At 41.4% G+C, this 27,969-nt stretch overlaps 1 protein-coding gene across 1 annotated transcript; it reads left to right on the top strand.

Annotated features, from left to right (window-relative positions):
* Positions 1-20: 20 nt before the first annotated feature.
* Positions 21-27,969, top strand: DNAJC18 (DnaJ heat shock protein family (Hsp40) member C18). The gene is made up of 8 exons (XM_043912924.1): positions 21-159; positions 1,804-1,990; positions 11,642-11,787; positions 14,655-14,840; positions 15,692-15,801; positions 16,809-16,918; positions 19,555-19,727; positions 24,653-27,969. Exons 1-8 carry the CDS (start codon positions 120-122, stop codon positions 24,775-24,777), a joined length of 1,077 nt encoding a protein of 358 aa, XP_043768859.1. The 5' UTR covers positions 21-119; the 3' UTR covers positions 24,778-27,969.

Here is a 27,969-nt window from a genome sequence, read left to right as displayed (position 1 = left end):
AGCCGCAGTTCCTACGGATTGGACTACAATGACCATCGTGCCTCGCGCTTTTTTGCCCCCCTTCCCTTTTAGCCTCGGGCGCGGGGGAGGCTCGGCAGACCTGCTGACTGGGAACCGATATGGCAGCGACTTTGGGGAGCGGGGAGCGCTGGACGGAAGGTACCAGGTCCTGGCCGGAGGGTGGGACAGGGCAGGATCTCGGAGAAATCAAGGATGGGACTCCTGCTGGCACCAGAAAGGGCTGAGATCCTGGGCCTGAGATGAAGGACAGAGGCCTATGAGAAGATGCTGGGCCTGAGTGGGGTTCCTGGTGAGGTAGGAGACTGTCCAGGACAGGGGACCGGGATATGGAATCCCGGAGTGTTGGCTCTAGCTGAGGACCCGGCTCGGTACCCACAGTCACCTGTGACGACTTGTTGCCTCCGGCCCCCAGCCCCGCCCAGGGCCTGCAGCTATCAGGCCCCGCCCGCTCCAGGGTGGGCGGGGTAACGCGGTCTCCCGCAGCTTGCTTACCCGGCCCTTATCCTCACCTCCAAACTGGGCTGCTTGACCCTAGACCTGGGTTTCGTCTTGTCTGTGCATCCAGCACTGGGACGGATAGGCCAGCCCATTCCATCCTACAGTCAGGCAAAGAGGACTGAACCAAGGCCTATTATGTATTCTGCATTATGGATTTGACAGACATGGTCCCCTGAGCCCACAGAACTCTCAGTCTACTGGGGGAGTTTGACAGGTAAACAGTTACAAAAGAAGGCCAAAATGTCCTGGGCTGCACAGCAAGGTCGTAGGTTTTGGGGGGCACACTGTTAAGGCATTCAACACGACCTGGGTTTCAGAGGAGGCCTCATGAAGAAAGTGTTACATATGATGACATGAAGGATGCGCTGGAGCTAGCCAGACCTACTTAGAGAAAAGTTTTACAGGCAGAAGGAACAGCATGTGCTAAGGCCCAGAGAAAACAAGGCATTGCTGATCTGAAGGGAGATCGTTGTGGTAGAACGAAGAGTACAGAGGAGCTTGTGGTGAGATTTGAAGCTAAAGTGACAGGCTGGGCCCATGAGAAGAGATCTGGACATGGAGCAATGGGTAGTCACTAAGATGTTAAGCAGGAGAAAAGGGTTCTTTGTCTTACCCAGATCCTCTAGACAGGACATGAGCATTCTGCCTTCTTTGACTATATTGCTATGGCCCTCTTCACACTCTGCAGGCATTATGATTAATTAAATCCTCTCCCTTTAAACAGTAACCTCTTTGTGGTCAGGAGTAGGTCTTACCGATACACCTCCTTGATCTATCTAGCCAAATGTCTTGTACGTATTAGTTCTATAACCGTTTAAACATTGAACTCATCTCTACTTTAAATCTTAGTGGTGGAAAACATTGCAACGAAAAATAATATGTTATGAACAATTCTCTTCTGACCATGAACCACAGAGAAATAGACTTCCCCGGTGCTGCCCTAAATCCAAGGTATTGGGCAGATGCCTCTGGAGTGCCTTTACTGGCCCTGAATCAAGATTATTTGCTGGCTGATGCCTATAGGGATGATGAACATTTTAATGCTTCATGTTTCTGACATTAAAAGTTTTTCATGATTGCTTCTATATTTTCTGTATTGTTTTCTCAAGGAAGATGTTTCTTCTGCTTTGTATGGATTTGGATCTGTAAAAGTCAGTATGACACCACTAACCTGGTCCTCAAACATTCGCTGGCCTACAGGCAGCCTCCCAGATAGCTAAGGCCAGTAACAAAGTTGATTTGCAGGTCAGAGTGAACCCTCATGGAGGTGCTGTTGTTTTGCAGCTTACATTGATGCAATCAGAAGAAACAAATACCCAGAAGACAGACCTCCTGAAAGTCATGACCCCTGTGGTTGCTGTAACTGCATGAAGGGACAGAAGGAAAAGAAGTCTGAGAATGAATGGAATCAGACCCGACAGGGTGAGGGGAACTCCACTTATACAGAGGAGCAACTGCTTGGAGTACAAAGGTGAGCCTGTGGTGGGATTAAATGAGTGATTTTATGTAGAGTGCCTAGCACAGATGATCTGTTCTGTAAGTATTGACTGCTATTATTATTATTATCATTGAAGCACAATAACATCTTGGCCTCAGAGGCAAAGTTAGGTAGAAGTAGAATGTTAGGCTATAATCTGAAGTAACTGCCCTGCTTCTACTCTAAGAGAATCAGGGAAAACCATGTTGACATAACAGACACCTGTACAACATCCTACTCAACAACAGCAGGATGTACAATCTTCTCAAGTATACATGGAAGATTATCTAGAGTAGACCATATGTTAGGCTATAAAACAGCCTTAATAAATTAAAAAGATTAAAATAAAACACTGTATGTTCTTCGAAATTGACAACAGAAGGAAATTTGGGTAATTCACAAATATGTGAAAATTAAACAACATATTCCTAAATAACAAATAGGTCACAGAAGAAGTCACAAGGAAAACTAGAAAATACTTTGAGATGATTGAAAATGAAAACACAATGTACCAAAACATAGGATACAGCTAAAGCAATACTTAGAGGAAATTTATAGCTATAAATGTTTATTTTTCTAAAATCTCAAATCAATAATCTAAAAAAAGAAGAACAAACTAAATTCAAACAAACAGAAGGAAATAATACAGAGTGAAAATAAATAAAGGACAGCAAAACAATAGAGATCAACGAAACCAAAAGTGGTTGGTTATCAACAAAACTGACAAACTTTTAGCTAGACTGACCAAGCCATAAAAGGGAGAAGACTCAGATAACTAATATCAGAAGTGAAATAGGGGATATCACTACTAATCTTACATAATAAGATAATGATAAAAAAATAATGATTATGTAAGAGGATACTGTGAACAATTATATGCCAACAAATTAGAGAACTTAAATGGATAAATTCAATTTCCCACAAATAAAAGCCCAGGCACTGATGACTTAACTGGTGAATTCTACCAGATGTCTGAAGAAGAATTAACTAATCTTTCATTAACTATTATAGAAAATACCAAATAAGGGAACACTTTCCAAGTCATTCTATGAGACTAGTATTACCCTATAACCAAAAACAGATGAAAGCATCACAAGATGGGTACAGATTTATGCAACATATAAAATATGTAAAAAGGATTATATATCTTTACCAAGTGAGATTTATCCTAGGAGTACAAGGTTGTTTAACACATGAAAATAAAATAATGTAATATACCATATTAATAGAATGAAAGACAAAAGTCATATGATTATTTCAATAGGTGTAGAAAAAGCATTTGACAAAATCCAACACTCTCATGATAACAAAATTCAGTACAGTAGGAATAGAAAGGAACTTCCTCAACCAGATAAAGGTCATCTACAAAAAATCCACAGCTAACATCGTACTTAATGATGAATAATTTGATGCTCTCCAAGATCAGAAGCAGGACAGGAACAAGACAAGTACATTCACTCTAGATATTACTATTCAACATTGTGCTGGAGGTTCAAGCCAGGGCAATTAGGCAAGAAAAATAAGAAGCCAACCAGATTGGAAAAAAGAAGTAAAACTGTATTCACATATGTTATGATCTAGTATAGAAAATTTTAAGGAATATGCACACACAAACTATTAGAACTAATAAATGACTTCAGCAAAGATCAATACACAAAAATCATTAATTTACTTTTTTTCACTTAATAAACATATATTTATAGATATACAATTTCAGAATTCTAATCAAGAAATATAGCTTCTCAGGGGATCTGTTAGGATCTATGTTCTTATTGCACATGGCTCAGCCCATCTAGGGACGTCTACTGAAACCAGAGGATTGGGGTGGTGGGGGCAAAGCACTGGGGTCAGCCCAAGCAGGTCGCTCTCATCCATATCCAATTCTGAGCATCTCTCTGGGCTAGGGTGGCCACTTCATCATAGGGCAGGACTTTATTTATAAAGCCATATTTGGCATGTCTTAACCAAGCTTCCTTTCCCAGCAAGAATCCTATTTGTTGGGGAACTTTTAAAAGAGAGCCAAGAGAAGATCCTGGAGGGTAGTGACGCCCTCCTGGCTGGCAGTTTGGGGTACTAAGACTTCGGGGGATGGCTGGCTCAATGACACATCCACCACCAGAGAAAAATTTGGGAAGAACAGTAATTCCAAAGGGTTCAGTATAAACTGTGGAAATGAATAAAACCTCGCTCCCTTCCCCTGGCAGTAACTGCTATTTTGAGAAAAACCCTCATTTGAAAGTGATGATCAGAAACTCTTGTGGTTCGTCCTTTGTCCAACATGCAAGAGAAGGCCAGGTGGCGTCATGACCATGGAGGGTAGAGAAAGAAGTGCCTACGGTCATGGACTTTCTTTAGGAGCCAGCGGCTGCCGCAGGGTCCTGAGAACCACCTGGTTGACTCTTTGAGGAAAAGCCTTCTGGAGTCTTTGATATATAACTTAGGAAAAACCAGTAGCAACAATGGGTCTATGCCCTGGGGCACCTATAAGGGAAAACTTGCATAGGGAAATCATTATTTTTCTATACACTAGCAATGAACAATCTGAAAATGAAAACAGTTTCATTTATAACAGCATCAAAAATAATAAAATGCTTAGGGATAAATTTAACAAATGTAAGATTGTACATTGAAAACTACAAACTTCATTAAAAGAAATTAAAGAAACTCTAAATAAATGGAAACTTTGCCTGTGTTTATGAATTGAAAGGCTTAGTATTGTTTCAGTTCAGTCACTCAGTCATGTTCAACTCTACGACCCCATGGACTGAAGCATACCAGGCTTCCCTGTCCATCACCAGCTGCTGCAGCTTGCTCAAACTCATGTCCATCGAGTCAGTGATGCCATCCAACCATCTCATCCTCTGTCTTCCCCTTTTCCTCCTGCCTTTGATCTTTCCCAGCATCAGGGTCTTCACATCAGGTGGCCAAAGTATTGGAGTTTCAGCTTGAGCATTAGTCCTTCCAATGAATATTCAGGACTGATTTCCCTTAGGATTGAGTGTTTTGATCTCCTTGCAGTCCAAAGGACTCTCAAGAGTCTTCTCCAACACCACAATTCAAAAGCATCAATTCTTTGGAGGCCAGCTTTCTTTATGGTCCAGCTCTCACATCCATACATGACTTATGGAAAAAACATAGCTTTGACTATATGGACCTTTGTTGGTAAAGTAATATCTCTGCTTTTTAATATGCTGCCTAGGTTGGTCATAGCTTTTCTTCCAAGGAGCAGGCGTCTTATAATTTCATGGCTGCAGTCACCAACTGCAGTGATTTTGGAGCCCAAAAAGATAAATCTCTCTCTGTTTCCATTGTTTCCCCATCTATTTGCCATGAAGTGATAGGACTGGATGCCATGATCTTAGTTTTCTGAATGTTGAGTTTTAAGCCACTTTTTCACTCTCCTCTCACTTTCGTCAAGAGGCTCTTTAGTTCTTCTTCACTTTCTTCCATAAGGATGTTGTTATCTGCTTATCTGAGGTTATTGATATTTTTCCCAGCAATCTTAATATTGATAATATTCCTCAGATTGATCCACAGATTCAACACAATCCCTATTAAATTCCCAATTACCTTTTTTTGCAGAAATTGACAATCTGATCCTGAAATTCATATGAAAACGCAAAGAACCTAGAGTAACCAAGTGTTAGTCACTCAGTCGTGTCCAACTCTTTGTGACCCCCATGCACTGTAACCCTCCAAGCTTCTCTGTCCATGGGATTATCCAGGCAAGAATACTGGAGTGGGTAGCCATTCCCTTCTCCAGGGGATCTTCCCAACCCAGGGATTGAACCTGTGTCTCCTGCATTGCAAGCAGATTCTTTACCATCTGAGCCACCAGGGAAGCCAAAACAGTCTTGGAAAAAAAGTGCAAAGTTGGAAGACTCATACTTCCCAATTTCAAAACCTACTGCAAAGATTCAGAATGAAGATAGTGTGCACTAGCATAGGATAGGCATTTAGATCAATGAAATAGAATTGATACTCCTGAGATAAACCCTTATATTTATGATTAATTGGTTTTTTACAAGAGTGCCAAGACAGTTTAATGGGGGAAAGACTAGTCTTCCTGTTGGGACAACTGAATATCCACATGCAAAAAATGAACTTGGACTCCTTCCTCACACAAATTAAAAAATTAATTCTAAGACCCAAGACCTAAATATAAGAGCTAAAACTATAAAACTCGTAGAAGAAAACATAAATGTAAAGCTTTGTGACATTAGATTAGGGAGTGATTTTGTGTTGACAACCAAAGTACAAGTTAGAAAATATAGGCAAATTGGACTTCGTCAAAGTTAAAAATTTTGTACTTCAAAAGATACCATCAAGAAGGTGAAAAATCAACCCACAAAATAGGAGAAAATATCTTCAAATTATATATCTGACAAGGGACAGATGGAAAGAGAGAGAGAGGCAGAAGACTATTTGCCATGGAATCAGGAATTGGAAACTAGGGTGGAGAATCCATAGGATCCCCACAAGCAGCTATTGGGGAAGGGCCCCGACTGACATTCCAGACCCTGCATTAATAGTCCCGACTGGGTTACTAACTTATCATGAACTCTTCAGCAACGCTGTGAGCCTCTGCCTGCTCAGCTGAGTTGTGTGATAGAAAAAACTGGAGGTACTTTAAATGCCCATCAGTAGGGAATGTACATGCATGCGTGCTCAGTCGCTCAGTTGTGTCTGACTGTTTGCAACCCTGTGGATTGTTGCCCACCAGGCTCCTCAGTCCATGGGATTTTTCTAGGCAAGAACACTGGAGTAGGGTGCCATTTCCTCCTCAAGGGGATCTTCCTGACCCAGGGATCAGATCCAAGTCTCCTGCATTGACAGGTGGATTCTTTACCACTGAACCACCTGGGAACCCATACATCCATAACAGTGCAAGAATATGCACCCTTTAGAAGAATGTGGTAGATTTTTTTTTTAAAGTATAGTTGATTTACAATGTTGTGTTAGTTTCTAGTGTGCAGCAAAGTATTGTGTTATATAAAACTGAATATATATATGTTCTTTTTCAGATTCTTTTCTATTATAGATTATTATACTGAGTACAGTTCCTTATACTATATATATATAATATGACCTTATTGATTATTTTATATAAAGTAGTATTTATGTTTTAATCCCCAAGTCCTAATCTGTCCCCTTCCTTCCCACTCCCCCACCCCTGCTTTCCCCTCAGTTCAGTTCAGTCTCTGAATCGTGTCTGACTCTTGGCGACCTCATGGACTGCAGCACACCAGGCCTACCTGTCCATCACCAACTCCCGGAGTTTACCCAAACTCTGTGTCCATTGAGTCGGTGATGCCATCCAACCATCTCATCCTCTATCATCCCCTTCTTCTCCTGCCTTAAGTCTTTCCCAGCATCAGGGTCTTGAGTCAGTTATTTGCATCAGGTGGCCAAAGTATTAGAGTTTCAGCTTCAACATCAGTCCTTGCAATGAACACTCAAGACTGATCTCCTTTAGGGTGGACTGGTTGTATCTCCTTGTAGTCCAGGAGACTCTCAAAAGTCTCCTCCAACACCACAGTTCAAAAGCATCAATTCTTCAGTGCTCAGCTTTCTTTATAGTCCAACTCTCACATCCATACATGACCACTGGGAAAACCATAGCCTTGACTAGACGGGCCTTGATGATGCTGTGAAAGTGCTGCACTCAATATGCCAGCAAATTTGGAAAACTCAGCAGTGGTCCCAGGACTGGAAAAGGTCAGTTTTCATTCCAGTCCCAAGAAAGGCAATGCAAAAGAGTGCTCAAACTACCGCACAATTGCACTCATCTCACATGCTAGTAAAGTAATGCTCAAAATTCTCCAAGCCAGGCTTCAACAATACGTGAACCGTGAACTTCCAGATGTTCAAGATGGTTTTAGAAAAGGCAGAGGAACCAGGGATCAAATCCAACATCCGCTGGATCATCGAAAAAGCAAGAGAGTTCCAGAAAAACATCTACTTCTGCTGTATTGACTATGCCAAAGCCTTTGACAGTGTGGATCACAACAAACTGTGGAAAATTCTTCAAGAGATGGGAATACCAGACCACCTGACCTGCCTCTTGAGAAATCTGTATGCAGGTCAGGAAGCAACAGTTAGAACTGGACATGGAACAACAGACTGGTTCCAAATCGGGAAAGGGGTATGTCAAGGCTATATATTGTCAGCCTGCTTATTTAACTTATATGTAGAGTACATCATGAGAAATGCTGGACTGGATGAAGCACAAACTGGAATCAAGATTGCCGGGAGAAATATCAATAACCTCAGATATGCAGATGACACCACCCTTATGGCAGAAAGTGAAGAAGAACTAAAGAGCCTCTTGATGAAAGTGAAAGAGGAAAAAAAAAAGAAAGTGAAAGAGGAGAGTGAAAAAAAGTTGGCTTAAAGCTCAACATTCAGAAAACAAAGATCATGGCATCCAGTCCCATCACTTCATGGCAAATAGATGTGGAAACAGTGGCAGACTTTATTTTGGGGGGCTCCAAAATCATTGCAGATGGTGACTGCAGCCATGAAATTAAAAGATGCTTACTCCTTGGAAGGAAAGTTATGGCCAACCTAGACAGCTTTCCCCTCTGGTAACCATAAATTTGTTTTCTCTGTCAGTGAGTCTGTATCTGTTTTGTAAATCAGCTCATTTGTGTCATCTTTTTACAGTCCACATACAAGTGATATCATATGATATTTGTCTTTGTCTGACTTACCTCACCTAGTATGATAATCTCTAGGTCCATCTTTGTTGCTACAAATGGCATTTCATTCTTTTTTATGGCTGAGTAACATTCCACTATATATATGTGTGTGTGTGTATATATATACACCACACCTTTTTTATCCATTCATCTGGATGTTGTAAAGAGTGCTGCTGTGAACACTGGAGTGCATGTATCTTTTCAAATTAGAGTTTTCATCTTTTCCGGATGTATGTCTAGGATCATATGGTCTATTTTTAGTTTTTTTAAGGAACCACCATACTGTTCTCCATAGTGGCTGCACCAATTTATTTTCCTCCCAAGAATGTATGAGGGTTTCCTTTTTTCCATACTGACTCAAGCATTTGTATTTTGTAGACTTTTTGGTGATGGCCATTCTGACCAATGTGAGGTGATAGATACCTCATTGTAGTTTTGATTCGCATTTCTCTAGTAATTAGCAATGTTGAGATCTTTTTGTGTGCCTGTTGGCCATCTGTAGAATGTGGTAGATTTTTAACAATAGCCAATATTTACATCATGTCAGATGCTATCAAGCATTTTAATGAACACTTAATTTAATTATAACAGCTCAGTGAAATATAGGTATAATTATTAGCCCATTTCAAAAGATAACACAATTCACAAAGTTAAGTCCATAGCAAAGTCAGATGCCAACCAAGGCATTTTGACTCCAGAGTTCATGTTGTAGTCCATCCATTCTCCAAGGCATGGTTTGGGAATCCCAAGACCATTTTGGAGAGGGGTCTGCAAGTTTTAAACTACCTTTGTGAACTTCCCTGGTGATCCAGTGGTTAAGATTCTTTGCTTCCACTGCAGGGGGTGCAGGTTTGACCACTGATCAGGAAAGTTCCACATGATGCTTGGTGCAGCCCCCCCCCAAAAAAAACCCACAATATTTTCATAATAATACAAACACATATTTGCCTTTTTCACTTGAGAGGCTATATAACATCCAATTATATCTTTTTATAAGAGTATAAAAGACTTTTTATATCAAAAAGTTCAGAACTGCTGCTCTGGTGGTGTAAACTATTATCCCTGTACTTCTCATCTCTGTAAGTTACTGGTCAATCCCCAAGACAAATTGTTGTTTTAAAAAAAGATGTAGAAGGGTGATTATAATATGCTTACATTTAGGTATTAATAAGAAAAAGAAAAAAGAAAGAAATGGGGCCGTTTCTATACATGTGCTGTCTCTATACATAGGAATCAGAGAAAACTTTTTTTTTTTTTGGCCGTGCTATGCATCTTGTAGGATCTCAGTTCCCTGGTCAGGGGTTGAACCTGGGTTACGGCAGTGAAAGCTCAGAATCCTAACTACTAGATTACCAAGGAAATCCCCACAGAAAACTTCTAACTGTGGTTATTCTTAGCATAGGAGATTGGGGGACAGAAAATGGGGAAGCAGGAAGTTGTTTCACTGTATATAGTTTAGTATTTTGGATATTTTTCTTCTACCATCAGTTCAGTTCAGTTGCTCAGTCATGTCCAACTTTTTGCAACCCCATGGACTTCAGCATGCCAGGCTTCCCTGTCCATCACCAACTCTCAGAGCTTGCTCAAACTCTTGTCCAAGTCGGTGATGCCATCCAACCATCTCATCCTCTGTCTTCCCCTTCTCCTTCTGCCTTCAATCTTTCCCAGCATCTGGGTCTTTTCCAATGAGTCTGTTCTTTGCATCAGGTGGCCAAATTATTGGAGTTTCAGCTTCAGTATCAGTCCTTCCAATGAATATTCAGGATTGATTTCCTTTAGGATTGACTGCTTTGATATCCTTGCAGTCAAAGGGACTCTCAAGAGTCTTCTCCAACACCACAGTTCAAAAGCATCAATTCTTCAGCACTCAGCTTTCTTTATAGTCCAACTCTCACATCCATATATGACTCCTGGAAAAACCGTAGCTTTGACTAGACAGACTTTTGTTGGCAAAGTGATGTCTCTGCTTTTTTTTTTAATTAATTTTTTTATGAAGGATAATTGCTTTACAGAATTTTGTTGTTTCTGCTTTTTAATATGCTGTCTAGGTTGATCATAACTTTTCTTCCAAGGAGGAAACATCTTTTAATTTCATGGCTGCAGTCACCATCTGCAGTGATTTTGGAGCCCCCCAAAATAAAGTCTGCCACTGTTTCCATTGTTTCCCCATCTATTTGCCATGAAGTGATGGGACCGGATCCCATTATCTTAGTTTTCTGAATGTTGAGTTTTAAGCCAACTTTTTCACTCTCCTCTTTCACTTTCATCAAGAGGCTCTTTAGTTCTTCTTCGCTTTCTGCTATAAGGGTTATTGATATTTCTCCCGGCAAGCTTGATTCCAGCTTGTGCTTCATCCAGTCTGGAATTTTGCATGATACACTCTGCATATAAGTTAAATAAACAGGGTGACAATATACAACCTTGACATACTCCTTTCCCAATCTGGAACCAGTCTGTTGTTCCATGTCCAGTTCTAACTGCTGCTTCTTGACCTGCATACAGATTTCTCAGGAGGTAGGTAAGGTGCCTTTATAACTTTTTAAAACAAAGTATAAAAAGATAGCCATAAAAAAAGGGGTACATTAAAAAAAAAATGGTTAGGGTATTTCTTCTGCCTTTGCTGTCCTGTGGTTCAACTTTGAGGACCTTAGATTGGGCCTTAATATAAGGATTAGTATAGTTATTCTACCCACTTACAGGGATATAGAAAGAATAAAATATTAGATGTAAAAATACTTTGAAAGGAATTAAGCTCTCTCTGGGAGGAGAACGTTGTTAGTGAATTGAATGATTCATTAATGTGTTCACCAGTTTTCTTTCTTTCTTTCTTTCTGGTTTGGGGCTCACATATTGGAAAGAGGATTGATTTACTATTTTGCAGTTAATTGTACAAAAGGGACTTTTGTAGACATACCAAAAAAATGTTTCTGATTTGTGTTTTTAGGATCAAGAAATGCAGAAATTACTATGAAATTCTGGGAGTTTCACGAGATGCTAGTGATGAAGAGCTTAAGAAAGCTTACCGAAAACTTGCCCTGAAATTTCATCCTGACAAGAACTGTGCTCCTGGAGCAACAGATGCTTTCAAAGGTCTGATCCTAAACTAATGCTTAATTATGCCCTCCTTGTGATGTTTGGTCACAGCAAGTTGTTTCCAGCCTCCCTTGTAATTGTTTTCTAAGGCCACAAGCAGGGTCTTGTTTTTCTCCGCCACACCTCTTAGATAGTGATTATTAGCATAGCTCTGTCCTTAATTTCTGACCTTAATTTCTTTTGGAAAAAACAAAATACTTGGTTTCTCTGTAATACCTTAGAGAACCTTTTATTCTTTGATTCAGCAAATATTTATTGAAGATCTATGTGCCAGGTGCCAGGGTAAGTAAAACTGATACGATTCCTCTTGTGGAACTTAAAGGTTGGTAGCCACTTGCAAGTAGGGCCTAGATAGCATTTCAAAACTTCTTTGACCATGAAACTCTGTTCATGAAACCTCCATTATAAACATGTGGTTAGTATAAAAAGGCTTTGTAAGACTTTGTAAAGAGCAAAAACATAGTTATAGATCAAAGGTTTTTCCATTGATTTCTGTGATACTTTCAGAAACATATTCTCAAAAAATATTTTGGATCCAATACATAAATAAAATTTTGCTTAAGAGCTTCACCCTGAGGAATGTCATTGATTCAGGAAAGGATTATCAGTGAATGCTAAAACCATTGGGTAATAGGTTGTTGTTGAATAGAATACTCACATAATGTCAAAGTATCACCCCACAGAATACTTACTGATTTTGTTGTTATTTAGTTGCTAAATCATGCCTGACTCTTTTGTGACCCCATGGACTATAGCCCACCGGGCTCCTCTGTCTGTGGGATTTCCCAGGCAAGAATACTGGAATGGGTTGCCATTTCCTTCTCCAAGGGATCTTCCCAACCCAGGGATCAAACCCCAGTCTGCTACATTGGCAGGTAGGTTCTTTACCACTGAGCCACTTGGGAAGCCCAGATTGCACAGGGAAAATTTTCTAAGTAATGGAGATAGCTAGCTGTTACTACTTTAACCAAGTGATCTAATTTATCATCACCATTACTAGAACAATTTAACATTACATGTTGTAATACTAATACCAGAATGTTTGACCTGAATCTAATAAAGAGGAAACAATAAAAATATGGAACATTCTACAAAGAACACTGAACTACTCTTCAAAAAATTCATTAAAATAAAAGCAAAAAAGGTGGGGAGACTGTTCCAGATGAAAAGAAACTAAAGAGATGTGAAACCAAAGGCAGTACATTAACCCTGAATGGATTTACTGGGTGATAATGAATTGGTGTTCATTTTCTTAACTGTGATATGATATTTTGATCATGTAGGAGAGTATCTTTCTTCTTCAGAGGTGTATGCTGAAATATATAGGAGTGAAGTGTCATAATATCTTTGGCCTACTTCCAAGTGATTCAGCAAGAAAAATGAATACATATTATATATATGCATGTATGTGTAGAGCATTGAGAAAAGCAAAGTGGTAAAATGCTAATATTGATGAATAAGGGCAAAGGTGTTTATTGTACTATTTTTTTCAACTTTTCTGGAGATTTGAATTTTTCGAAAGGAAAAATAGGGACTTCTCTGGTGGTCCAGTGGCTAAGACTCAGTGCTTGCAATGCAGGGGACCCAGGTTCAATCCCTGGTCGGGGAACTGGATCCCACGTGCTGCAGCTAAAAGATTAAAGATCCCTAATGCCCCAACTAAGATGTGGCACAGCCAAATAAATAAATATTTGTAAAAAAGAAAAAGTAAAAAAAAAAAATGATAGATCTGAGACATTTTTTTAAAGTCAGTATTTACCTTAGAGAACAAGCTACCTTTGTTGAGTGCCTTTGTGAATCTCATTCTCCCCACAGTTTCTATAAGGAAACAGATAAACCACATTCTCCTCATACCTTCATGTAGGGTACGTCACAGACTAATGCCATTTCTCTAAGAAATCTGCCAGATTTCAAGAGATGTGAATGTTTAAACAACTCTGTTTAGGTTTTTCTGTTTGTTTTTTTCTGCTTAACTGTTTTATTGCTATAAATAATTAATTCAGTTCCCTGACTAGAAGAATCACAAGGAAATGCTCTTTCTGACTATGTTTCTGATAGTGTTGACGGAATTAAAGGTAGGCAGGTGGGAATGACTTAAAAGATTTTTTTTAAGATTTCTTTGATTGGTGATTCTTTGATTGGTGGTACTGACTGAATGTTTAAATGAAATTGGACAAAGTTTGCACATTTGTGCACAGGGAGGAGAAGTGATGGTATGCTTATGTAGTCTATTCAGACTTTGATCCCTCACTGAGGCACTGGACATACTTTTTTTTTTTTTAAAAGCCACGATGATTGGCTTGTGGGATCTTAGTTCCCCGACCAGGGAATGAACCTGGACCCTTGGCAGTGGAAGCACAGGTTCTAACCACTGTACGACCAGAGAATTCCCTGGAGATACATTTCCTAATTTCTAAAGACTATGTTTAAAAGTTAAGCTGAGATAAGACTGATGACTGAGGACTTTGCTTTTAACCAAGTAGGAGGATTTTTATTTATTATTTTATTCAGGAGACTTGTTTATGTGACTTCATGTTAGAATACCATTGCTTATGTATAAACTGTTTCTGACCATAAACGATTGCTCTCAAATGAAATAACACATTTTTTATAAGGGAGAATAGTACTTCTAAGTTTATCTTGACTCCAGTGTTGTTTCAGGCTTATCAAACTAGATCTTGGGAAGATTTCAAGGGCAAGCACTTCGGTGAACTTTCCAGGCCCAAGCACCTCTCCTTGGGTCACTGTGAAGTTGTCCAGCACCAACTCTTCACTGTTACTCTGGGCTCTTCACTGCTACTACTGTGATTACCCTCAGCTGCAACAAAGCCTGTGTACTCTGGTGCTTTTTGTTTTTGTTGCAGCAATAGGAAATGCCTTTGCAGTCCTGAGCAATCCTGACAAAAGACTCCGCTATGATGAATATGGAGATGAACAGGTGACTTTCACTGCCCCTCGAGCCAGACCTTATAATTATTACAGGGACTTTGAAACCGACATCACTCCAGAAGAGCTATTCAATGTCTTCTTTGGAGGACATTTTCCTACAGGTTAGTATCCCAAATTTTTTCATTTAAAAAGTCTTAGGGACGTCCCTGGTCCAGTGGTTCAGTGGTCCAGTGGTTAAGACTGCACTTTTACTGCAGGGGGCTCAGGTTTGATCCCTGGTCAGAGAGCTAAGATCCCATATGCCACGTGGCGTGGCCAAAAACAGTCATATATATTTTCAGGATCTGAATAGACAGGCCATGGTATGGTGGAAACAACAAGACTTTGGAATCAGATAAGCTGAGGTTGAAGTCGTCTCCAGCCACCAACTATGCATGATTTTTACTTAGTCCATCTGATCTAGTTTCCTTACCAAAAAATGGTGCTGATAATACCAACCTCACAGGGCTGCTGTAGGGATTGGATATTTTTTAAGTGTTTTATAAATTAGAAACAAAATTCCTATAATTATTGTAAACTAGCACTTATATAAAGGTAAAGGTTAGAAAAATACCCCCAGAGAGTTGGAAGTTGGGTTAATTAAATGCCTTGGAAGTAAATTGAATTTTGTGGAGTTGCTATTAAAGATGCTAGTGATATAATCTGATATTGGGCAAGAAGGCAGATAAGAGCATGTCAGACAGGATTCATGGTCCAAGTGCTGTTTCTTTCTCTGCCTCTCGGGTTTCTCTCACTCACTAGTTACAAAGGACTGTTTAAATAAGGGTGAGAGAGCTAAGCATGTCCCATTTTCAGCTGGTTCACTTGATATACCTACTGTCTTATTTTTCTACTGGGTAAAATGGGACAATACCCTACCCTCAAAGAGCCTAGTTGGAAGCACAGACTTTGGAAAAGGCAAGGAAGAGGTGTGTGCCATATTGTGTGCTAAGTATTTTTCTTTCTTTTCCAGGAAATATTCATATGTTTTCAAATGTGACAGATGACACCCACTATTACCGCCGGCGGCACCGACATGAGAGAATGCAGACACGGAAAGAAGAGGAAGAGGATAAGCCTCAGGTACCTGGGGAGGACAGGACAACAGCTGCCCATAAACGCTCATACTGAAACTGACCTTTATGGAGTAAGATCAGGTTTTTGAAGTTCAGCTTGAGATATGTGCTAAAGCGTGCTTTAGGAAAGTGGAAGCATGGTAAGAAGAGCTGGATAACTGGCCCAAATAGGCCAGAATGGTACCCCCTCCCCCACCCATTCTTTGGTGACTGTCCCAGGAAATATGTTCCCCTATGGGGCTGTCTTGAAAAAGATTTTCTTGACTGCAGAGAATTAGGGACCCCCTTTATAATATTCAGTACTAAAGGGGGTTTAAATTAAGGGATCGAGGGAGTCTCATGAAGCTCAAGGGCAGGAAGCACGCTGGGCCTTGTGACAGATGGGAACCAGGAACTGGGGTGCTGTCAGGCATCACGCAGCTGTGCTCTCCGTGACTCTTGGGGCCAGACTGTCTCCAGTTTTCCTGACTCTCTGCATCTGCTTTGTTCTCTCTAAGCAGCCTGGCTTTTCTACTTCCCCTTGCAAGTGTCCAGTCTACAGTGCCTCTGAGTATGTGTCCTTTCAAGTGACTGCCTAGCAGTGAATGGTGATGAATCTCAAGCCCAGATTCTTAGGAGGGAGAATGTGATCATCCCTGCTATGGTTAGATGTCTGCCAGATGTCCCCCAGTCTGCTCAGCTGAGGCTAAGGCAACAGAGCTGCATGATAACATGACCTCGTGAGGGTCACAGGCTGGGCAGACTAGCGCACAGGTGTCTGCTGCATTGGTCTTGGAAAAGGAGGCTGCAGGATTACTGAGTGTCAGTCCAGGTTGTGGGTGGGCCCCCTTCAGCCTTTTCAGCAGACAGAATGGAGCTGTTTGGTACTTCTCAGTAGAAAATACAACCTTCTCAGAAAAACTTTGGGCAATGTGCAATGCACTGGTAATGCATATTTTCTTTGGGAAAACTCCTATTTTCAGTAAGCTTTATATTTATGAACAGCACTTACACCAAATATTTTTTCTTTTTCAGACTACATATTCTGCATTTATTCAGTTACTTCCAGTTCTGGTGATTGTGATCATATCTGTGATTACTCAGCTGCTAGCTGCTAATCCCCCATATAGTCTATTCTATAAATCGTAAGTCAGATACTTACAAATCTTTCTTAACAACAAGCTGGTACATTACCAACATTTCATGTCACCTTTTGTTGTAGAAAACACTGGTTTTGTGTTTAAAGGGACAGCTGGATAGTATTAATGTAGACTCAAAATTACTTCAGGCAGTTTCCCATGCACTTAGGACCTGGATTGTTTTGTTCTACAGCGACATCATCTGGTCAACTGCGGAACAGCAACAGCTGGTTTCTGAGGGATTAACAGACTAACTCCAGGTTCAGATTAAATCTTTAACATTCCATGTTAGAAGTTAGAGTTCCATGTTAGAGTTAGAAAGGACCTTAATGAGCTTGTGAAAGTATCGCTGCACCCCTGTGAATCTGAGAACATAGTAACTAAGATCTAGTGATTATGTCCAATTTAAGAAACTGCAAGAATAGGACTTTTATTCATAAGACTGTACAGTCAAACCACACTATCTCATTCCTTTGCTTTTGCTAAAAATATAGAAATCATTATGAAGTTTGTATTGCATGAAAAATATGAGCTCTGATAGGAATTTTTAAATTTCTTCAAGTAAGTATTTCAGTTAAATCAGTTCTCAAAGTTTGATCCCTAAACCAAGCATCCCTAGACCAAGCATCCCTAGACCAAGCATCCCTAGATCAAGCATTAAATGGCAACATGTTATAAGTGCAAACTCTTAGACCTTACTCTGTATCTATTGAATCAGAAACTCTAGAGGTGAGAACCAGCAATATGAGTTTTAACAAGCCTTCCAAATAATTCTGGTCCATACTAAATTTGAGAATCACTGGTTTGTTTTTTTTTTTAAATTAATAATGGGAAATGAGCCTTTATTCACGATTACAGTTTAGTAGACAAACACCTTTCAAATGTGGACTCTGTCGCGGAACAGTACCTAAGAGGAAGAGCTCATGTTGGTGATCACTATAGCCTTAAGGCTATCATTCTAGATCGGTATCTTCATTTTACAGAGAGGCAAGCTGAGACTCAGAGAGAGGTTATTGCTATCAGGTCACGCTGGCCTGAGTCCCTCTAATTTCCTGACTTCCCATATTTCTCCATATGTTACGGCTACCTCCTTTCTCGTCAGGCCAGTGAGGCAGGCAGGACCCTGCCCCCAGCTTTCCAGAGAGAGGCAAGAGCAATCATGGCCTGAGCTCTTAGACATCCAGCAAGATCCAAGAGTGAAGAGATCAAAGGAAAAGCTAGGAAAAGGTCAAATATAACTCCTTTAAGATAGACTTTGTTCAGTGTGAACAAAGTCAGTATGGATTTGCACATTACCATCACATTGTTTTAACTGGAATTTGAGCTCCCTTCTATACTTTCTTATGGTTAGACTTTAGTTAACCCACGACCTGTTAAAGTTTCTGAACACCAGAGACTTGGATATCACTAAGAGTTAGCCTGGAGGTATAATTGAAATCTTTTGTCTCAGTTTTTTTGCAGTTCTCATCTAACAGCTATGTGTGAAATACTTTTTATCATGTCCTAAAAATTGGAACTAAGTTAGTATAAGCTGTCTAGTTATTTGTGAATAGTTTACAATAGCAATCATTTCATTCAACCTACATTTACCAGTAGCCACTCTGTGCCAGCTGCCATGCCAGGTCCTGCAGAATATATAAATTGCTTTTTAAGCATTCAGCATTCTACTTTTAACAGAGAAAACAATCTAAGAGAGGTGAATCCAGGTAGCTGCACCTTCATGTTCATAGCAACAATGTTTATGGTAGCCAAGACATGGAAAAAGCCTACACACACACACACACACACACACACACACACGCGCGCGCGCGCGCGCGCACACATATATACACACAGAGGAATATTATTCAGCCCTAAAAAATGAAAATTCTAGCATTTCTGACTACATTGAGGGACTCTGAAGGCATTATGCTAAACAAAGTAAGTCAGAGAAAGACAAATACTGTATGATCTCGCTTATATGTGGAATCTAAAAAAAAAGCTCAGAAAAGGAGATCAAATTTCTGGTTACCAAAGATGGAGGAGAGAGGGAGCAGGAATTGAAGGAAGATGGTCAAAGGTGCAAACTAATAGTTGTAAGGATAAATATTAGTAAATATGATGTATGTCACATACAATACAGTGTTATAGTGGTTAACACTGCTGTATGACAGGAAATGATAGAAAAGTTAGAGACTAGTAAGAGTTCTCATCACAAGGAAAAATTTTTTCCTTTATTGTCTTTTTTTTTAATCTTCTTTATTTTCTTTTTATTGTATCTATATGAGAAGACAGATGTTAGCGGATTACCTATTAGACATGTTAGACATTGTGGTAATCATTTCACAATATATGTAAACCCATCATGATGTATGTCTTAAATTTAAAGAGAGAGAAAGAGGGAGAAAGAAGACAGGGAGATGACTCATTTAAGAGAATAAAGTAAATATGCTGAGACTGAATCCACTTGAAACATGCTCATAGAGTAGCGACAGTGATGACATTGCACTTACTGCTTTGTTTGGGAAATAATAAATGTTGATGTGTTAGAAATAGTATCTGCATCTGTGAAAAGGTAAGTGTGATGATGATGTCAGCAAGGCCAGTGTTAAGAGTGATACTTCCAAATATAACAAGCAAACCTGAGCCTCTCTTTGTTTTAGGACCTTGGGCCATACCATTTCTAGAGAAACCCAGAACCTACAGGTGCCTTACTTCGTGGATAAAAACTTTGACAAGGCCTACAGAGGTGCATCTCTGCGTGACCTGGAGAAAACGATAGAGAAGGATTACATTGATTACATCCAGACCAGTTGTTGGAAGGAGAAACAACAAAGTAAGATGCTCTAAAAGGGGCTTTAGCTGGTGCCACCCTGAGGTATCCCCAGCGTACTGATCTCTCCTCTCTTTCTGAGCTACTCATGTTTATCTGAACAAGGACAGGACAGAGGCCCATTCAGGATATTAGAAATATTATAATAAAAAGGGAAGTTTATTGACAGGATACATGTGGCCAGGGCTTGAAATCTTTAGGGACTTAGGCAGTACTAGTTGCCTGTCTGTCTGTCTCTGAGTTGCTACATCTGTCTGCCTATCTGCCTTCTGTCCTTTCTTTTACCAACTGCTTTCCTATGTTTTTTTCAAGCTCTCCTCCTTCACAGCCTTGATTTGCCCTAGTTTATTTTGGTTGCCACCCTCCTATTTGTTCTCCCAACTCACCCAACCCCACCGTTCATTGGCCTCTTTCAACTTCACAAGCTTCCTCTTTAAGTAGCTTGCTGCTTTGGTCCATTGTTTCCTAATTCCACATTTCTCAGAGGGAAACCTGATCCAGCCTAAGCAAAGTTTGATAGGTTGTTGTTATTGAGTCTGGTGCCCCTTCTCTTCCCCTCCAATCAGCTGTGGCCACACAGAACAAAAGTGACTCTCTCATTGGAGCAGGCCTTCCACACTGTTTCCCTGTCTGGAGACAGCAAGGGTGATGGTGTTGGCTTACGATTTGGCTTATGACTCCAGTGAGCATTCATGGAGAGTACTGTAACAAGGCAGCCCTGCCTCAGCCAACAGGCTCCTTTTCGTCCCACTTGAATTCCCCCTGCCCACACACACACACACACACACACATGTAATTGTATCTTATAAAACTTGGCTTTGGCTAATTTTTAAAAAGCAAATTAATTCATTTTAAAAAACCTATCACTGGGTATTATTAAACATCTAACAGTGTCTGATAAATTTAGATCCTCAGTCACAGTGCTACTAAGCACTTGCTGACCCATCTGCACCCCAACCCCACCCCAAGTTAATCTTTCCTTCCTCTGTGTGTTTAAAGCCCTTCACTCATCCTACTGAGACAGTACCACCCTCACAGTGTTAGTGTTCTCTAGGTACATGACAGTCTCCCTGCTGGACTCTGGGCTCTCTGAGGTCAAGAACCATGTCTTACTAATTTTGTGTCCCAAGCCCTTGGCACAGTCTTTGCTTCAGATGCTCAACAAACGTCTTTTGAAGAGAGGATTCTCAGGACTGGAAAAAGTGAAACTGCTGAGAACTAGGGATCACTGAGCAGGGCTAGTGTCCTAACCCTGGCCCTGAGGAACCTAGTATCCACTGTCTACTCCTGTAGAGTGGAGCCCACCTGACCTCTCAGTGCCTTAGGAGCATGGTGGGCATTGACTTGAATGTAAGGGGGAATTCAGCAGGAGGAGGCCATTGCTTTTTTTATTGAAAAAACAAAAAACTAGAGGTCTGGAAGTAACCCTATCTCACTGTTAAACTAGGTTTTTCTAGTTTCAAAAACCAGGAAATAATTTTAGAGCAAGATAGAGGCCTTAGACTTAAAGGCATTATAATTGATCACCTGATCCAAATCAGGTGAGGGTCAGTGTATGTCCTAAGAGTCTCCATTGTTTTAGGCCCTGAGAGGGTTTTGAATTTGTTGCTTTATGCAAGAAATTGATGAAAATATATATTTCTTAAACCCTCCCCCCCCCCACACACCCACACACCAGCTAGAACTATGCAAAGAGCTCATGGTTAAGATTTCCTGGTGGCTCAGACGGTAAAGACTCTGCCTGCAGTTCAGGAGACCCGGTTTCGATTCCTGGGTCAGGAAGATCCCCTGGAGAAGGAAATGGCAACCCACTCCAGTAGTCTTGCCAGGAGAATCCCATGGACAGAAGAGCCTGGCAGGCTACATTCCATGGGGTCACAAAGAATTTGACACAACTCAGCGACTAACACTTTCATGGAAAGGATTACACCTAAGGTGGCTTCTAGCCTTGTGTCCCCATCCTCGCGAGGCCTGCTTCCAGGGCTTTGGCACCCTCCAGGTATAATCAAGTGGGTGAGCATGACACGTGTACCCACAAGTTCCAAACTGGGGGTTATCAGCACACACCCCTTAAAAATCTATTTCTGGCATTTAAGGATGGTGGCTGTCCGGAGCCTCCACACAACCCAAGTGCCATTTGAGAACAGGCAGCATCTGCCCTCCGGATCCAGCAGCAAGTGCAGCCAACATGGTTAAATTTAGCACATGGATGGAGGTTGTAAAAATAAACCTGCTTGAGAACAAAGTTCAGTCTTGGCAAAATACCGAATGGAAACTGCTTTTAGCAAAGTTTAGCCATTGTCTTTTAAAATCTTTTGTTAATTTCTTTGCTCTGCTCTTCCTTAGAATGCTTCATCAGAGTGAATTTCTATGAGTACTCCTTTACTGTAAACACTGATCGCCCTGTCTACTCCTTCACAGCTGCATCTAGATAATAAAGCCAATGCCAGGGGAGGTGGCCATGGCCCTGGGCTGGGACAGACCAAAATAAAAGGCAGGACTGCCTCCTGACTTAGCTGAGCGGGACTGGGACCCCAGCCCTGCCTGGCAGAGGAGAACTTTCCATGCTCTGGAGCAGGATAGCAGAGAGGGCAGAAGCTTAGACTTTGAAATGGGGATAAAATGAACTTCCTCCCAAAGAGGTTGTATGGATTATAGAAGATGACATGAGTATAACACTTAGCATAGTGTCTAGCATATAGTAAGTGCTTGGATCCTAACAAAATCCAGACCTTGCTTGGCCTTGCTTAACTGGATGTAGCTCTGTCTCGCAGGGCTGGATCCCTGAGGGTGGTTGGGATCTGTCAGGACTCCCATCTGGGCTTTTGGGCAGAGTATTTTGGGAGAGGAGGCTCTGGGACTTGGTTCTCTTGGCAATTTGCCCAAGTTAGTTTACTCTGAAGGCTTCAATGCTCTGTTCTATTACACTGGCATTCAGGGCAGGGAAAACATTATGCAGAGAAGAAAAACATGTTCCCTTGATTCTGCCTCTGCCAAAGATTTTGTTTTTCCTTAGAAGGTACTGAATATTAACAGAACTTGTCAAAAGTAACATATTCATTGAGTTGAGCTTTTGTTCATTGAAGTACAAAAGGATTCAGTGGCTATCTGGAGAGAAGTTTTCCAGCCATGATCATGGGGTGTGGGCCATGGTTCCTTGAAACACTGTCCTTGTGCAGGGTCATTCCTCTGGAGCAGGGTTCTCAACCTTTGGAGCATGTTTTGAGAAAGCATTCATATATGTGCACGTATGTTCTCTTTCATCAGCTTATTACAGTGGTTGTCAGTGTAGAAAATAGAATCACTAGCTGTTAATGTTTTCTGGAATGAGATTTCAGGCAATGAGACATTTGGATAAGGTCAGTAACAAAAAAACCTAAGGAAATCATTTCAAGGAAAAGCTGAGCCACAGAATCTGCTCTACATACTGGTGCAGCTGTGACTCCAGAGGACCACAGAGCCCTCTTGAACAGGTTTCCCACATGCCGAAGCAGCCAGACAAATGGAGTCAGTGCCCAGCTCTGGGTGGAACAAGGCAGCAAGGGCTCTCATTTAGGTGCAGCCAATGATCCTCCATGAAGCCGCATCACCCCGAGGATGCCCATGCCAAGGCAAGCTCTGGCTGGCACGCAATGCAGGCCCCATACCACGGGGTGAAAGCACATTGTTCTGGAGCCTAGGAGACTCACTGCTTGCCAAGCAACTGCTGGGCCAGGGCCCGGGCTCTGAGCCCCTATTGTCGAGGGTGGGTTTTTATGCATCCCCACCCCTCGCCCTAAAGTTCTGCACTTAATCTGCACTTTGTGTCTTACTTGGTGTAAACGGAATCACTGTGAGCAGAAATGCCAATATTTTGTGTTGATAGAGACTTATTCAGAAACCAATGCGCATTGTTCCCCCTGGCTAAGTATTAAGTCCTGTTTCCAGTCAGTTTGCTGATTAATCAGACAGGTGCCTCTCTTTCACCAAGAAAAACAAAATCTGTCAGCAAGATGATTAAGAATGAATAGGCATATTTAAGAATGATTAAAATAGCATTTTTCACAAGTATGGGCCTTTAAACACTGAGTAGCTGTCTGCTGTTGAAGCTACACAGGCCCTCCAAGCATGCCTTCCTGTTAATACACAACACGCCTCTGGAGGTTCTCTTCAGGCATTCCTTCCTCAGAGTGTCTCTGAAACTATACAAAAGAATAAAAAAGAGAGGTAGCCAAACCACTGCTGTGTCCGGGAGGACAGCAGAGATTATATTCTGGTTAAAAATAGAATGACCTTCTCCACTATGAGGAGAAAATAAAATACATTTTGTCAAGGAGATAGAGGTCACCGGATCCAGAGGATTTCACTTTCAAAAGAGCCCAGCTGCTTGCCCTTTGAGTTAGGGGCCCCCCATGTGGTGAGGGCATGAAGGACACAGCCGGCAGCCTGGGTACCTAGAGCAGGCAGGCCCCCAGAGGAGGGCTCTGTGTCCGTCAGTGCGTGAGTTATGCGCCAGCGACTCGGGAAGGGTGAAGCAGCTGCCTTTGTTTCAGATGACAGGAACAGGCGATCGGACTCCATTCTCTCCCAACTGCCATCTGAATACCATTCGTAGGAAAGCCTTGAAACAGAGTCTCCTCTTACTGCACACGTGCAGGTTTCCTAAGTCTGGTGCCAAATGTTCTATTGATAAGAACTAAGTCCAGTGCTTTTGTAATGGAGCACAGATACTGTCGGACTCCAGGATCACAGGTGTCCCTTAATCCTCAGCACCTGGTGTGGTATAGCTTCCTGATACATGTTTCTCGAGTAAATGAGTTTTTTTTCTTAAACTTAATTGAAAGAAAAAGCATTAAATAAAGTAACAGGAGCTCTGCTTCCAGAAGTATTGAAGTGAAACAAAGGAGCTCAACTCTCTTGATGAATTGGTTACCTCTTTTATCTTTCAGAGTCGGAGTTGACCAATTTGGCAGGATTATACAGAGATGAACGACTGAAACAGAAAGCAGAATCGCTGAAACTTGAAAACTGTGAAAAACTTTCCAAACTTATTGGCCTACGCAGAGGTGGCTGAGAGGCTGATAGTTGTACGCAGGCTCGGGGTTTTGCTACATGTTACTGTTTATGTTCCTAATTCCATTTTATAATACAAAATTAGGAAATGATGAACATTTCACAATTTGCTAACTTTGTTTGGTGGGCAGAGTTGGAGGCGCTTCAGCATGGAGCCAGACTTGTCATCACAGAATCCTTCCTGGGGGTTGGCTTCAGGAACAAGGGGCAAGTCATCTAAATTCATGGCCAAGCATTAGATCCAGCCCCCTGCGCCGTACCTACCTGCCTCTAGGAATGTAGTTCAGGGCATCCCAGAGCAGATTCATATTTTCTTCTTTCTTCAGTGAAGTCTTAATACCCAGTCATTCTTAGATTTAGCCAAAGCAGCTTAATATTGGTTGTTTACAATGTGCAACGAGAATTATACCTCTCCTTTTGTTAAAGTCATCTCCCCACCAGATGCAGTTGTTTTGACAACTCAGCTTTCCATTTTCAAAGGGGACCGCAGAGAAACGCAAACTGTTGTCCACAGTTTTCCATTTGCCTAATCTATATTCAGTTCCTGGCGTTAGCAAACTACCTGATTTCAGTTTCTTTTACTTTCTTAACCCTCTCTCTTACAGAGGGCCCAGAAATTACGAGTTATTGAGTAAACAGTTCAATGGACACACAGAAACAGGGGCCAGGGGTAAAGGTAAAATGCAAGCCTGAGTCTCAGCTGTTCAGTACAGTTTCCCTAGTCCATCATAGAACCCAGAGAATGTTGTCATTTTTCCTTGCAGCATCACACTTGAGCTGAGTCCCTATACCCCATAGAGGTACAGTGGTCAGACCTAAGAGGAGACATTCCCATCTAGCCAGGCTGCTCAGATCTAGAGATAGAAAGACCCTTAGTCTGTGGCTTTGGGGCCTGGCGGGATCTGGTGTTGGCCCAGCAATCACTTTGTCTAACCCAGTGACCTGTGGTTGTGATAGGAGATGCTTTTTTCACGTAGTCAGTGTCTGTTAAGTGCCTGGTATGGATGAGAACATCGGCCCAGAGAGGCTACATGGTTGACCTGGGTCACACAACTGGTTATGGCAGAGCTAGATGGTAGGCTGATTATCAAGTACAAAGTGAGTGCACATCCTCCTTGCTCAGGTGATTCTAGCCATATTGGTAAAAGCAGAAGCTTTCCCAAGGATGCCCCTCCCGCACCACCTCCCAGCCTGGGGCCTGGTATCCTTTCTATGGCAGTCCTGCATCCACTCAGCACACCTCACTACACCACTTATCATACCAAACAAAAAGAGGCAACTCTTCCCACTGGTGACAAGGAAGAGGGAAGCCGTCTCATGGACTGTGTGGTTCTGGGACGTCCTGTGGAGGTGAGCTATAGGATTGAGCTGCGCAGATTCTATCATGAATCTGAACCTAGAAGGATCAGTAGGTGACTGTAGTCGACACTCCATGTTTTTTTCAGGATGGAAGAAAAGTTCCTGTTGCAAGGAAAGTCTACATTAAAACTCATTTCCAAAGTAGAGTTTCTCCTTTCAGTGGCAGAGCCATGATTTAAGCAGATGTATTTAGTATGGGTCCACCTCGGGGCATCCCACAGGGTCAGGAGATGAGTGCAGAGGTTAAGAGTGGGACTTTGGTGGCTGGTAGGAGACACCTGCTCAGTTCCAGGGAGGGAGAGCAGCTCCAGAGATGGCCAAATTTTTGTCACCCGACTAGGTCTGCCTTCCTGGGTTTGGGGGGACTTCCTTGTTCCCCTTGGAGTGACTGAAAGGATTTACATGGTAAAATGTGCCTGTGAGCCAGATGGGCTGTAGAAAGTTGTTTTCCTATACATACAAAAATCAAAGCTCTACTCTCCCCAACTCCAACCTCTGCTAGAAAATGGGCCATAATTAAACTGACTTGACAGGTTAAAAGTCCCTGTTCTAGGTGCCCATGAATAGTATAGTCACACATTTTATGGATTTCATGGCGGAGATGAGTTATCTGTGATGATACTCAATAGAGGCAATACTAACTCACTTCATTAGATGTCAAGTCTGTTGTCTGTTTTTATAGCACTGATAGTACCGTTTTATTTATTATCTAATAGACGACAACACTCACATCTGGTTTTCCTCAAGGGGATGGTATGTGCTTTGGATTGAAGGATAGTTTAATCTATTTGGTAATGTCCAGAATATTGTTAAACTGTAATTTTCTGGGTTGCATTTTTAGATGGGTTGTTTGCATGGTGGTAAAATAAGCGTTTTCCTCTTGCCTACATCATTTGGAAGGTTTTATCATATATAAACTTTCTAGTTATGGCTTATTCTTGCTGTCAGAACTTGGCATGCAGCTCTCGACTATTTTTGTGAGCATGAATGCAGACTGGAGACGGGGCTAAGAAGTAGGGCTTGAGGCTCAAGCAGAAACTGAAGCTCTCAAAAGAATGGAAGTGCCTTCTGCAGTGCATGATCAAAAGTGAGGAGGGTAGGATAAAAACCCTTCTCATTACAAAGGGCACCACAATTTGAAGGCATCTGTGTCCCCAGATTAGCAACCCTGGGGTTCATCTGCTAAAACTACAAGGCTTCTGAACTTCCTTGATCGGCTCCAGGGCTCACAGTTTGGGAGAAGTGACCAGTAAGAAAACACCATTGCTATTCTTTCTGTTGGAAACTTAGAAATTATGCTACTCCAAACCCCACGTGGAATCCAGCAACCTGGCCAAGCTATGTGTTACTCTCATTTACATCCTCACACTCAGGACTGGCTTTGTGAGGAGACACTGTTGGGATTCCAGAGCTTTCTGTTATGAATGGCCACACATGCGAGTTCATTGTCTGCATGCATTGTTTCTCACAGGAGCTAGCACTTAATTAGTATTTATTTTTTATTCATTTAAGGCGTAAGCTTGGTGTCCTAATATATTTTTGGAGAGGACCAACTTACTATACATCTTATTTTTTGAGCCTGCATTGTTGATACCTCGTGCAGTGACCACCAAGAAACTATATACCTATGTGTTAGATATTGATTACATCATTTGCATCACATTGAGTATTTGTAATTAAAGATATGAATGTTCTGTGACCAAAACCAGGTTTGACACAGATGGAATCAGCTTATGGTGGAGTGAGAATCCTGAAAAATCTGGTCACCTGATTCACAGCATCTGGACTGAGTGTATTTTAACAGAGAAAGAAATTAAATGATTTTATATTAAAA

This window comes from Cervus elaphus, chromosome 9, assembly GCF_910594005.1.
Source record: "Cervus elaphus chromosome 9, mCerEla1.1, whole genome shotgun sequence".
Taxonomy (NCBI): Eukaryota; Metazoa; Chordata; class Mammalia; order Artiodactyla; family Cervidae; genus Cervus; species Cervus elaphus.
Note: the sequence above shows the minus strand (reverse complement) of the source record. Positions and strands in the feature narration are given on the sequence as shown.